The sequence below is a fragment of the Trachinotus anak genome, unplaced genomic scaffold, assembly GCF_046630095.1.
Source record: "Trachinotus anak isolate AG129_WGS33_773 ecotype Australia unplaced genomic scaffold, CSIRO_AGI_Tana_v1 ptg000011l, whole genome shotgun sequence".
Taxonomy (NCBI): Eukaryota; Metazoa; Chordata; class Actinopteri; order Carangiformes; family Carangidae; genus Trachinotus; species Trachinotus anak.
The window spans coordinates 28629996-28643611 of NW_027273862.1; the positions used below are offsets into that span (position 1 = coordinate 28629996).

At 42.6% G+C, this 13616-nt stretch overlaps 3 protein-coding genes across 14 annotated transcripts in view; 1 reads left to right on the forward strand and 2 right to left on the reverse strand.

Annotated features, from left to right (window-relative positions):
- The window catches only part of cdkn2aip (CDKN2A interacting protein), a 29143-nt gene extending 28513 nt beyond the window's left edge, over window positions 1-630 (reverse strand). Inside the window, exon 1 of one of the 3 annotated variants that reach the window (XM_071489621.1) lies at window positions 73-109. In XM_071489621.1, coding sequence (XP_071345722.1) covers window positions 73-94 — 22 coding nt within the window. In that variant the 5' untranslated portion in view covers window positions 95-109. Of the gene's footprint in view, window positions 1-72; window positions 110-322 lie in introns of those variants that run through there. The other 2 variants (XM_071489623.1, XM_071489624.1) reach the window with 2 other exon arrangements.
- Window positions 1-8334, forward strand: tubgcp4 (tubulin gamma complex component 4). 2 transcript variants are annotated; one of them, XM_071489619.1, is made up of 19 exons: window positions 1-139; window positions 745-832; window positions 1257-1385; window positions 2584-2706; window positions 2787-2840; window positions 2935-2991; window positions 3385-3464; window positions 3839-4040; window positions 4141-4306; window positions 4395-4519; window positions 4607-4657; window positions 4737-4842; window positions 5502-5609; window positions 6489-6633; window positions 6716-6893; window positions 7045-7179; window positions 7277-7393; window positions 7476-7615; window positions 7758-8334. In XM_071489619.1, the coding sequence occupies exons 2-19, from the start codon at window positions 755-757 to the stop codon at window positions 7762-7764; spliced, it is 2001 nt and encodes a 666-aa protein (XP_071345720.1). In that variant the 5' UTR covers window positions 1-139; window positions 745-754; the 3' UTR covers window positions 7765-8334. The 2 variants fall into 2 exon arrangements, with proteins under 2 accessions (XP_071345720.1, XP_071345721.1); XM_071489620.1 differs by lacking the exon at window positions 1-139 and adding an exon at window positions 258-276.
- tp53bp1 (tumor protein p53 binding protein, 1) overlaps window positions 8324-13616 on the reverse strand; it is a 26480-nt gene continuing 21187 nt past the window's right edge. For all 9 annotated transcript variants that reach the window (XM_071489609.1, XM_071489615.1, XM_071489611.1 and 6 more), the window contains 6 exons: window positions 12569-12748; window positions 11004-11192; window positions 10816-10910; window positions 9879-10075; window positions 8739-8875; window positions 8324-8644 (listed from right to left, as the gene is read on the reverse strand). In XM_071489609.1, the coding sequence (XP_071345710.1) occupies window positions 8460-8644; window positions 8739-8875; window positions 9879-10075; window positions 10816-10910; window positions 11004-11192; window positions 12569-12748 (983 nt within the window). In that variant the 3' untranslated portion in view covers window positions 8324-8459. The remainder of the gene's footprint in view (window positions 8645-8738; window positions 8876-9878; window positions 10076-10815; window positions 10911-11003; window positions 11193-12568; window positions 12749-13616) is intronic.

The window sequence follows — 13616 nt, forward strand, 5'->3', positions numbered from 1 at the left end:
GTACAGCTGAAATGAATCGGACTAATTCAGCCTAACACGTCTGCAGAAGACGTGATGTCGATTTGAACCTACTACTTAGCGCGTTAGACCGCATATAGCTGTGTTTTGTTTCCTGGTTGTAGCCGAGTTAAGCTAACAAGTAAGTGTTTTCCATAGAGAAACTGACTTTAGCAACTAACTAACAAACGGCTAGCTGAGGAACGTTAGCTCAACCAGAGACCACGCTGCTAATTACAACTTGCTATCAAACTTGATACTAATAACAATGATGATAATGTGAGTAACAGTCTGCGTTAAGTCAAAATTTTATCTAATAACATACCAAGCTTTCTCTGTTGCGAGGTGTTCCTAGCTAACTACATGACCGAATGATGACGCAGGAATGACTTTTTGCGCAAGGAACTACATTTCCCAGAAGTGCCGAGCTAGCTACCGATTACCATGCTAACTTTCGCTTACTTTACAAAGCTCGTTTATGCCTTAAATCAACAACGGGTGCGTTGCTATCGTCACGAAGCCGAAATAAAAATAATAAAAGCCGCTTTTAGTTTTGTGACACTTTAAATTCAAGACAAACTGTAGATGAAGAAAGCAAGGACCGTGGGTAACTGCTAGCCACCAGCACTCAAATGTATCCCGTGATGCTTCGTGTCATGACGACACTAGCCTGCGACAGCTCAGGCGGCGGTTTGTTTTGGTGTCTGAATGAGAAATTGTATTTTCCATTTTTTTTATGAATTTAAGCTGATTTAAAATGATTCACGAGCTGTTGCTGGCGTTAAGCGGATACCCGGGGACTATTTTCACCTGGAACAAACGGACAGGTTTACAGGTAAACCGGAAACAGCTTCATTTCTGAATTAAAAGTAGCATGCTAACGTTAATATGTCTTATTACTTGAATTTTCTAAACACGCATATTATTTATCTTTTTAACAGACCTATGATAAGTGTTATTGTCTTTTTAGTATAGTTAAGGTTAAAAAGGGAATGAGAAGGTTCAAATTCAGCAACCAGAAGTTATAAATGTGTAGTACAAAATACAAGCAGTTCCAGGTTTACTAACTTAAAATACTATATTCATCAAGTTGGCAGTTTTTTGGGTACATCTAGCTAGAACTAATGCAGTCTAATATCATTTTGGTTTTCTGTTATAAGGACAGGTGTTTCTATTAGTCTGTGCATCACAATAATGTTTGTGTATTTGAGGCACAAAGTGTTTCTTTTCGAACATGAACTATGTTGTTTCACCCACAGGTGTCCCAGGACCTGCCCTTCCTTCACCCCAGTGAGACCAGTGTCCTCAACCGGATCTGTAAACTGGGCTCTGATTACATACGCTTTACAGAGTTCATAGAACAACACACTGGCCATGTGCATCAGCAAGTAAGTCCCAGTGATGACATTTGTACACATTTAAGATGTAAACTCTTAAGCTTAATTCACCGTCAGCATCTTAAAAAAATCAGTTAGTTAGTTCAGTTGTATTTTTATTGACAGTTTGGCTGCATCTGAAATGCAGTAACCTACCTGATCTAAGACAGGCTGTTTCTTTTAATAGAATCAGAATCAGAATCAGAATCAGTTTTATTGCCAAGTATGTTTTCACATACAAGGAATTTTTTCTGGTGATTGGTGCAATTGATCAGCAACAGTGGGGCTCTCTAGCCTTGTTGATGAGGCTAATAGCAGATGGGAAGAAGCTATTTTTGTGGCGAGAGGTTTTGGTCCTGAAGGACCGCAGCCTCCTGCCAGAGGGGAGTGTCTCAAAGAGTTTGTGTCCAGGGTGGGAGGAGTCAGCTACAATCTTCCCTGCACGCCTCAGAGTCCTTGAGGCGTACAGGTCCTGGAGGGACGGAAGATTGCAGCCAATCACCTTCTCAGCAGAGTGGATGATACGCTGCAGTCTGTTATTGTCCCTCTCCGTGGCAGCAGCGTACCAGATGGTGATGGAGGAGGTGAGGATGGACTCAATGATGGAGGTGTAGAAGTTCACCATCATAGTCCTTGGCAGGTTGAACTTCTTCAATTGCCTCAGGAAATACATCCTCTGCTGAGCTTTTTTGATGAGGGAGCTGATGTTTAGCTCCCATTTGAGATCCTGTGTGATGGTGGTTCCCAAGAAGCGAAAATGCTCCACGGTAGCCACGGGGGAGTCACACAGGGAGATGGGGGTGGGTGGGGCTGGGCTCTTCCTGAAGTCCACTATCATTTCCACTGTCTTCAGAGCGTTTAGCTCTAGGTTGTTCTGCCTGCACCAGGTCACCAGACGCTCAGTCTCCCACCTGTACGCAGACTCATCGCCATCAGAGATGAGTCCAATGAGAGTGGTGTCATCTGCAAACTTCAGGAGCTTGACAGACTGATGGCTGGAGGTGCAGGTGTTGGTGTACAGGGAGAAGAGCAGAGGAGAAAGAACACGTCTTGCTCACTGGATTCCTCCCCACAAAGCACATTTTTAAGAAAAACTGAACAGATCATAGACTTTACTATGACTTCTCTGAAGATATCTTTCAAGTTTCACATTGCTTAGATCAATGTGTTCAATGAGACGTTCAATTAATGTGTGTAATTTGTTGTGTAGGAACATCACACAAACCAGCCCAGTCAGACTGGACTTCATGGGATTTACCTGCGAGCTTTCTGCACAGGGCTGGACTCCATGCTGCAGCCGTATAGACAGAACCTGCTGGACCTTGAACAAGAGGTAAAATGATGATAGAACCATTGATAATAGGTAGTGAAGCATGTGAGAGGATGCTCATTCAACTTGTGTATATGTTTCAGTTCCTTGGAGATCCACATCTGACAATATCACATGTGAATTATAAGCTTGATCAGGTAAAGCATTATTTAAAATGTAGAGATAATATTCATAGTCTCAGTTGAAAGTCATTTCTGTTTGTCTTAACACACATTTTTTTTCTTTCTTAAGTTCCAGTTGTTGTTTCCCTCAGTGATGGTGGTGGTAGAAACTATAAAATCACAGAAGGTAAGGAATATAAATTAAGGGCACTAAACCAGAAAGCACCAAAAACAAATAATAAATAGAGTAAAACATATCAGGATGATGTGTGGGTAACCCTCCCAGCCCCAGCCCATGGAGGATCCATATGGATCAAGAGACCAAAGTAATTCATTAAAAATTAAGAGAGAACATAAATTCTTTCTTAGGTTGGAGGCAGCAGTGAAATGTGTCTGTTCCTGAACAGTTTTCAAACATAACGATAGTTTTGGGTGTAGCTCATTCATCCCTCAGTGCATTTTACAATAAACTAAATGAACAGAGACTGACTGAAACGTAACTTAAAAGCTGAGGTGGAAACTAGAAAACTACTAATCTAGAGTAACAGCTTGCTAACAGACCTTGTGTGTGCTGCTTTAGATCCATGGCTGTCAGATCTTGGAGACGGTGTACAAGCACAGCTGTGGGGGTCTTCCTCCTGTACGCGTGGCCTTAGAGAAGTAAGTCGGCTCCATTTGAAGTTTAAGAGTTGTGTTATCTTGTGATGTGTTACTGATGCAGGGACATCAAATAACCCTTTTCTGTTAGATGTTTGGGTGGAGGATTTTAAGTAATAGTTGAATGTTTATTATTTTGCTTTTGTTTTCCCTTTAACATGTGTTGTCATAGGTGTGTCCTTCATTTCCTGCTGATGCTTTAACTTTGAAAAACTACTTCATCATTTTCTTGCTATGTTTGAGCTGCAAAGTGCATTGACTTGGAGTACAGGGGATGTCAGAAAATTCTCTGTATTGCCATATCATCTTACCATGGCTGACTGTGTCACCCTAAGTTAACAAAACATTTTTGTGTTGCTATTTCAAACATCCTGCAGGATTCTTGCAGTGTGCCACGGTGTGATGTACAAGCAGCTGGCAGCTTGGATGTTGCACGGACTGCTGCTGGACCAAAGCGAGGAGTTTTTCGTGAAGCAGGGGCCCAGTGCCGGAGGAGCTGCTGCCAACCAGGAGGAGGAGGAGGAGGACCTGGGACTGGGAGGCCTGAGCGGGAAACAGCTCAGAGAACTACAGGACCTGGTGAGAACTACAGCCTGACACACAGGCCCACATCCAACACTGGAGAAGAGAGTTATTTTTAATCGGAGCCATGATTGTTTCCTTCTGTGTTGTTGTGCAGAGGCTGATTGAGGAGGAAAACATGCTGGCTCCGTCTCTGCAGCAGTTCTCCCTGCGAACAGAGATGCTGCCTTCTTACATTCCCATCCGAGTGGCTGAGAAGATCCTGTTTGTGGGGGAATCTGTCCAGATGTTCGAAAACCACAACCACAGCCCATCTCGAGCTGGTATTGTACTATAAATCGAAGCAAAATCTTGATGTAGCATAATTTCTTTGTGTCAGTAAAACAATACTACACATTATTGTTATTTCAGGCTCCATACTGAAGCACCAGGAGGACATGTTTGCTGCTGAGCTGCACAAACTCAAACAGCAGCCTCTTTTCAGCCTGGTGGATTTTGAAAACCTCATCGATCGCATCAGGAGCACAGTGGCAGAGGTGAGCTCCTGCTGTGTTTTCTTCTTTCAACTAAATGCCATATAAGCCTCAATGTGACAAAATCCTCACAGTCTGAATGACTTGCAGCATCTCTGGACTTTGATGGTGGAGGAGTCAGATCTGCTTGAACAGCTCAAGGTTTGTGCTCATCACACTTAGTTCTGCATCGTGAGTCAGCAAAATGAACAGTGTTGATGATGTTTGCGTTTTCCTCCAGATCATTAAAGATTTCTACTTGCTGGGTCGTGGGGAGCTCTACCAGGTTTTTATTGACCTTGCGCAGCACATGCTGAAGACGCCTCCAACAGCCGTCACTGAGCACGGTACATGTTAACATGTCTGACTTTATCTGTGTCAGTCAGTCAGTTTCCCTCCATGTTTTATCTTCAGTAGTTACTTTGTATGTGTAGTTGCTGCTACAATATTGTAGTGCATTGATGCAGTGCTAATACCATGCTACATATTGGGAATCATGAAAATAATATAGTTCATGTTTGTTCTCATGTTGACAAAAAGGAGGCAATGAATCCAAACTACTTAGAAGTAATGGTGTCATGTTTTCATCTCAAAAGTAAAAAATATGAGAAACAAATGTGTTAAAAGGAAAAAAGCAAATGTCTGTTCTCGTCCTGTTGACTCAGTCTTTGTGGCACCACTGTTGCAGTTTAGTGAGTTGAGTGCATCATTTCTGTGCATCAATTCACTAACTCTTCAACATGGAGTGTAACTGTGTATTAGAAATGAACAGGTAAACTGTGCAGCACACTCTGCCTTCTCCGCCATCAGCAAGAACCATCACAGTGTAGACTGATGGTGTTGAATTTACCTACTACCAATTGATATGTAGTGTTTCCTGTAAATAAATCAGTCAGCATGTGCCAGAAAATAAATATGTTCTGTTTTTGACGTAGCAGATATGACACAAAACAAACACATCTCACAAAGTGTACTGAGTGAATGTCCTGTGATTTCTGCTCCACAGATGTGAATGTGGCCTTTCAGCAGGCAGCTCATAAGGTGCTGCTGGACGACGACAACCTCCTGCCTTTGCTGCACCTCACTGTGGACTACCAGGGAAAAGACAGCAAAGGTGTGCAGCTCAACATAGCTTGTGTGTGTGTGTGTGTGTGTGTGTGTGTGTGTGTGTGTGTGTGTGTGTGTGTGTGTGTGTGTGTGTGTGTGTGTGTGTGTGTGTGTGTGTGTGTGTGAGTGTGTGTGAGAGAGTGTGTGAGAGAGTGTGTGATATGATGCTTATTTAGGACAACGAAGGAGGAAGCTGCCAGGTAGTAATGGAAACAAATATAAAGCAGGAAACTTGTTTTCTTTAAGGTGATGTGATCTTTTGTTTGGTGTTTGGCGCCATCCAGTGGTTTCATCATCAAATTGAGACCAGCAGATTTTTACTAACCTGACTGTTTTTATTTTATTTGTGACTGAACGACGTCACACACACCCTCAATCTTCCAACTGGTGCTAAAGCACAATTAATCCCCAGCTGTTTTAATAATCATTTCAACTGTTTATCAAGCAGAACATTTTCCAATTCAGACTTTTCTCTCTTCTGTAATTGTTGAGTCGAATATCTTTGTGTTTTCAGACTGCTGGTCAGACAAAACACACAATGTAAAGACATCGCCTTTAGACAATGTGATGCACAATTTTCTTTTCTGACATTTTATGGATCAACAGATTGATCATTCAGTTGGAAAAATGATCACTGGTTTAATTGAAAATGGAAATAATCATTATATGCTTTGCAGCGTCTGTGCACGAGAGGTCTCAAATGCGTCAGATCATTCACACCAGTTGTTACAGAGAAACCAGAACCTTTACACTCTAAGATTAGTATCTGACTCATCTGATGCTGCTCAGTGAGGCAGTTTAAATTCTGAGAGCATCATCATCTCAGTAAATAATGACTGATTCAATTAACATCCGGAGTTCATGGTCATTCTGCCTGTTTTTTCAGAGGGGTCAGGCCCCAGAGACGGAGCCACTCCCCCACAGGACACCTCCCCTCGTGAGATCCCTCCCACAGGCTGGGCGGCTCTCGGCCTCACCTACAAGGTCCAGTGGCCGCTGCACATCCTCTTCACCCCTGCTGTCCTGGAGAAGTGCGTACCCGTTTGTAGCTTTTATTCATTTGTGAGTTTTATTCTGGGAACAGCTGGTGAGCGTCCTCTCCTCTGTGCTCAGGTACAACGTGGTGTTCAGGTACCTGCTGAGTGTGCGGCGGGTGCAGTCGCAGCTGCAGCACTGCTGGGCCCTACAGATGCAGAGGAAACACCTCAAGTCCAGCCAGACAGACGCCGTTAAGTGGAGACTACGCAACCACATGGCGTTCTTGATCGACAACCTGCAGTACTACTTACAGGTAACAATGAAGGGAGGGGCCAGATGTCTGCAAATATGCATTTACCTTAATACAAACCAGGCTTATAACAGCTCACCCGGGGGGGGCTCAGTGGAGCGTTACATTAGTTGAGTTGTTCTCAGTCGGTTGTTTTGCTGCTGCTTGTGTTCAGGTTGACGTCCTGGAGTCTCAGTTCTCTCAGCTGCTTCAGCAGATCAACTCCACCAGAGACTTTGAGAGCATCAGACTGGCCCACGACCATTTCCTCAGTAACCTGCTCGCCCAGTCCTTCATCCTCCTGAAGCCGGTATAAATCCCTAAGCCACGTCATGCTGGATTTCACCTTGCTGCTAAAATTCACCTTTATGTCAGACTGAGACTGTGCTAAATGCTCCTGCCCGCAGGTGTTCCACTGTCTGAACGAGATCCTGGAGCTGTGCCATAATTTCTGCTCTCTGGTCAGTCAGACTGTGGCTGCGCTGGATGAGAGGGGAACGGCTCAGCTGGACATCCTGGTCAAGGTAGAGTCACTTCTCTCCTTATTTGTCTAATGTTGGGAAATGTAACAATATCTGTTCTAACACTCCCACGGCTGAATTTCAGGGCTTCAGGCGGCAGTCGTCCTTACTCTTCAAAATCCTCTCAAGTGTGAGGAACCATCAGATAAACTCTGATCTGGCTCAGCTGCTACTGCGGCTGGACTACAACAAGTACTACACACAGGCTGGAGGCACCCTGGGCAGGTAGGATGCCATGTCTCAACTGTCTCAGTGCAGAAACTTCAGCATACCTGATACTTAAAGTAATGCAATGTTCATTAGCAAGCAGAGTAATTAACTGTAATTTCTTAACTGAAAATAAAAGTGAAAATTTTTCTCTTTTCAGTGTTTAAGAGCAAAAAGGATCAACGTTTGGAGACGAGTCATCTGTGTCAATCTCACGCTGGACAGAGGAAAATATTGTACATAACTCACATCAGTCTTGTCCTTGTTAATGTGGCATGTCTGGTAAAGTTTATCTTCATCCAAACTTTAAAATCACATTTTCTCACTCCCTTCTGGTGGCATCTGGCTGTGCAGATAGTTTTGGTTTTATCTGTAAAGATGATCAAATATCTGCCTCTGAAACTTCTGCTATCACCTCAGTGCAACAGGAGGATGAGAAAAGCCAGAATTAGATTTAAAGAAAAAAAAAAAATTCAGAACAAACGATAACTTCTCACTGTGAACAGATGTCAGGGGGATTTTTTTCAGCCTGTGAAGGACGCAGCCCCCTGAACGGGGACACAGCTGATGTCTGCAAGGTGAAATCCCACTAAGATGAAGGGGAAAATGGTTTTGTAGTTTGGATGATCTGATCTTTTCATTATCACCATGCTGCTTGTATAAACTGTAAATACTAAAACCTCGTTGCATGTATCATTTCCTGCAGAGAAAATAAATGCAAATGCATTAAAATGAAACCAGGGTCACAATTTATTATCCCATAAAAACAGACAGGATAAAGTTATATACAGCGGAGGCATGCAACAGAACTAATGCTGAACACTGAACATGGTCGAAGGCATTTTGCACATGTGGAGTCAGATTAAGAGGAGTAGTCGTGGTGATACTGAGGCTTGCTGTGGAAACCCAGCTGCTCCCCACAGATGACGCTCTGGATGAGCCACTCAGGGGACACCAGCGGGACTTCCTGTGACATCACATTTTTCTCTACCAATGGCGGACAGGCATGGTCTGTCACCACAACGTCGTACTTGCCAGCAGGAATGTCTGCAGGCGGAGGGAGACACGAACGCTCATTTACAACAGTCACAGGAGAAATACTTTGACGCTTTATCTGGACGTCATGTTGTGGATTCTGTACCTGAGCTGTCCTTGTCTCCCTGGAAGTGTCGAACAGAGGAACCACCTCCCATGGTGATCAGCTGAGCCCAAAGCTCCTCCGGCTTCTCGAACACCAGAAGGACCCGCAGGGCTTTGAACGGACTGCTGCGGGGATGCCTGATGGGAGAGAAAAGATTCATCAATGAAAAGAAAAACTAATCATCAATTGTTTTGATCATTGATCAAGAAAAGAAAGTGAAAAGTTCTACACATTTAAGTTTCTACTTCTCTGTCGGACACTGGCACCAGGTCCGACAGGAGAATGATTTCCTGTTTGAGACCACCTCGTCTATTTCTCTTTATAAACTGTTTCTCTTTAAGAGAAGAGGGAGCCAGTGGTTTGTGTAGGAGCCACATTTGTATCTTCTGTTGGCTCCATCTTTTCTTATAAGCTTCAGGTTGTATACTTGCTTGTTTTCTGATTTAAACATAAACACAAACCGCCTACGGCAGCCAGCAGGGGACAGTCTGATTCAGCAGAGTGAAATACAGGGACAGTGTTTCAATGATCAGTTTTACTTTTCACAGGTCGTCTGTGTTTGTCAGGTTGTCAGTTTATTTACAGCCCTGCTGCACTCGAGCTGAACCGATTCGCTGATTCATCAATTATCAAGAAATCATCATAACTGCTTGATTTGTTCGTTTTTCAAGCAAAATGCCAAATACTCTGATTTAAGTGACTGTCTTTGTGTCTTGGATTGTTGGTCAAACAAACCAAGTCACTTTCCATCTTTTGACACTTTTTCTATCATGAAAATAATCATTAGTTGCAGCCTTGTGACACAACACGTGTCCACTCATCACCTGATGTAACCTGACAGTAGCTGTAAGCTTGCTTGATTTGTAGGATAAAGTTTATTATCATGTACAATCTCTATAATAATGTTTTTATACAGAATAATGATTATATTTTTGTTGTTATGTTAACCCGGCTACAGTCTGTACATGAACTTGTGCTGTGTAGCTGGCAGGAATATTTCTTGATCCAGATGATTAAAGTCTAAAAATAGCCTCCACACAGCAGGATTTTATCCGTCACTGTGATGAGAACACATCTGAGGTAAAAACTGGGGCCAAATCCATCCAGACAAAAGCAGAACAACGTGAAGCTTCTTCGTACCATTCTACTACGGCGTCATCCGGCCCCACGCCAGCAGGCAGCAGGTAATTCCTGTAGTTGAGCAGCTTGTTCTCTTTGCAGCAGTCTCGCACCCAAATGTGCGACACACACGGCACACCGCTGGCCAAACACAGCAGGTACTTCCTGGTGCGGCAGTGCTGATCTGCAATGAGCAGGCTCTGGTACGCTGCCTTACACTGAGGAGGGAACCAAACACAGAAGAAGAAAATGATGAGCACCAACATGCATCATTCACATACTGTAGTTTGTGACTTTGTATAATTGTCAATGTGCAATAAAGACAATATGTTTAACAATGTGCATTTAGAAACAAAACTCAGTTCCTAATAAAGGATGAAATAACAAATATGATAAAACTAGATCATACACAGCATTAATTAAATTAATAGAAAATATAATGAAAACTACTCAAACATGATAAAATGTGACACACTGTGTCATAAACGTGTGTGTTTAGGTTTTGAAATGATCCATGTGAATCACTTGGTTTATTTATGAGCAAAACAACAGATCTGACAATTTGGTACCTAAAGATTAAGTCCCAAGATTTTTTAAATTTTTTCTTCATCAGAGCCTCAAAAAAAAAACTGAGGCTGTAAATCTGTAAAAACATCAAATATACAGCTTCAGTTTTTGAAAAGCTTAAATAATGTATGTGCACTTTTATTTTGGCAAACGTTCCTCAAACAAAGGAGACAACACAAAACCTAAACAGTATAATGTCACCAGACAAAACTGAAGTTGCCACTTTTCCACTTTATCCTGCAGAAATTGAAATGAAGGAGCAGGTAGAAGAATAAATTTGACCTCAGCTCCACACTGTCTGGATCATTCACAGATATAAATACTGGAGCAAAAATAACTGTAACTCAAAGTTGGATTTGCTGCAGTTCACGGTGTTTTGGAGAGAACTCACCTGTTCTTCATTGAAGTCCGGCAGGATGAAGCCTCCACCTGCCAGCAGCTGGGACTCTGTGTACGCTTTGTTGTATGGACCTGTCTCTATGTAATCTGTTGAGGGGAAAACATACAAGATTTATCTTTGAATGATTAAAGGAAGCAGGAACAGGAAGCTTGAGCTGGGGCACGTCCTGTCTGCCTCACCTTCACTGTCGTCACAGGTCAGCTTGTTGGTCAGCCGGTCGACCTCCGATGAGGCCGTCAGCATGAAGGCAAAGCCCATGAAGAGAGACGTGTTCTGGGGCAGTGGACCGTGAGTCTCTGCCACGTCACAGGACTGACCGGGGAGATCTGTGCCGCTGCCGGAGGTGTTACACACACCGACCCGCTGACCTGGCGACACAAACACACACAGGTCACAGTAGAAAAGAGAAGGGAGCAGTGAGAGTCAGATTAAAGACATCAGTTCACACAAATTACAAATAAAACCTATTTTCCCACTTAAAGGTCCCATTGTTCACAACTCTTCTGTGGTTTATCTGAAGTGTTGATCTCCATCAGAAGATATATTTGTGGTTTTCAGAACCAAAAACCATCTCAGTGTAGTTTTACATCTCCTCTCTCAGGCTTCTCTCTGGAGCTCTAGCAACAACAGGCCAGTCAGCCAATCAGAGGAGAGGATCTGAGTCTGACTGGCTGACTGTTTTCTGAGTGAACCAATAAAAATATAGCAGATTTTTAATGTAAATCCTGCAAGGTTGGATGGTGGGTCCAGGTGGGCGGGGCTTGGAGCATGGCTGAGGGCGGTGACTGCTTTGTTGTGACATCACAAAGTTGCAGAAGTCCTGATGGCTGGTTTTAAGGCTCAGTTTCTGAATACAGGCTGTGTGCATTTCTCTGTGGACTGAGGCTTTGATACTTTCACAGTATTAATATAGAACCTAGACCTGCTTTATAATCACAAACACATGGACATCTACCTTTAGACTGGATGGGACCTTTAAAGGTTTATTTAGCTATGCAGATGGTTGAGATATCATAAATATCATCTCTGAGATTTCTGAAACAGTTCACATGTTAAACTGTTTCTGCTCAGTGTGATGCACAAACCTCTGGACAAATAAACCAAAAATAACAGCTGGACACAAGAAGAGAGAAAATGTTTTTTTGTGATTTGGATGAACTGAACATTTGAGCATCAAACACATTAAAATAAATCAAATACACCCATGAAAAACACCTCACATCTTCCCTCCACCTGTGGACCGACACCATAGTGATACTGTTGGTTTGTTATTAATTACCAAATCAGTCTCAGTAGCAGTCGGCAAACAGCAGCGGAGGACGGAGACAGGTCATACGGAGGTCAACATGTCTCAGTTACACTCAGCACAAAAATCACACATCATCATCACTACATCAAACACTAATTATCTCATAATTTAATTAAGACAGAAAACACAATTTTAAAAAGTATCATATAAAGTTAAAAGAAATGTTAAAAATAATTTTTGGTAAAATAACTTTTCTAAAAACCATTTGAAATCATCATTTCATCCACAAAGTACATGAGGAATTAAAATTAAATGTTTTATACCAGAGTCCATTCACAGCAGAATCTACTTTCTGTTTAAAATCTATGAGTGACTCAGCTGATGGCTGTTATTACTTTTACTGCAAAATCCTGAACTCATGGTATGAAAAACAACCCCGCCCCTCTCCATCCCTATTCAGACGTGCTCATGGTTGTGGTCATGGCGTCTCTGTACCGGCTCTGGCGCCCGGACCCCTGCGCCCTCTTTTGGCCGGCGTCCTGTTGTTCTCAGAGGTCATCAGCTTCCTCTTGCCGGAGGGGCCGGGGGTGCGGGGGCTGCTGGAGGAGCTGCGGTTGGGAGTGTTCTGACCTCCGGGGGCCACTCTGCGCCTCCTCTTCCCCTCCACCAGGTTGTCTGAGGAAAACAAAACGACCTCAAGTTACTGAGGATCTGAAAGTTTAACAGAACTGAAGACAAAGGTGAGAAGACGATTCAGAAAGTTAGGACGGGGGTTAATGAGGGAATCTTTTTATAAGATCAGTAGATACAACAGTCAAAGATTTGTGTCCAAATTACTGTAAGTGTGAAAAATATCTTTAATATGGACAATATTTTTATTGTTTTTCTTTAAAATCACATGCACGGTGTCCAGAAAAAGAATTAGGTGAAGACGTTTTCACTTATTCAGTTGACGTCTAGTTTTGTTGTGAGCAGACTTTCACGGCTCCCTGAGGTTAAAAGCTACCGACCCTGTGATCCTCTGCCTGTTCCTCTAACACCACCGTGAGGTTAACATTTGTGTCTGAGAAATATCTCAACAACTATTGGAGGGTTTCCCATGAAATTTGGTAAAAAAATAAAAATAAATAAGAAAAGGCTACTAAAGGTAGTTGAAGGACAGTGAAGACGTTTTGAGGCTTTGAGAAACTGTATCAGACATTTTTCACTCTGTTCTGATATTTTAGAGACGAAACTATTGACAAAAAATAATCTGTACAAATAATCATCAATAATCAACATGAAACCTGTTACACCTGTTACCATATTAGCATGAGCAGCATGTTTCAGAGGAGCATTCAAAGACAACCTCACAGAGCCGGAGGCTGGAGACTCTCTGTCTCTTGTTAATATTAACAGTGAAGTTTTTCTAAGCTTTGAAAAGTAAAGTTTGTTTGTAAAATGTAAAATTAGTTTCTTTAAACATTATATTTTTAATCTGGGATTAAATTGACCCTTAAAGCCGATGCTGCTGTGGTGTCCTGTTGGTCCAAGGGTTTAAGGG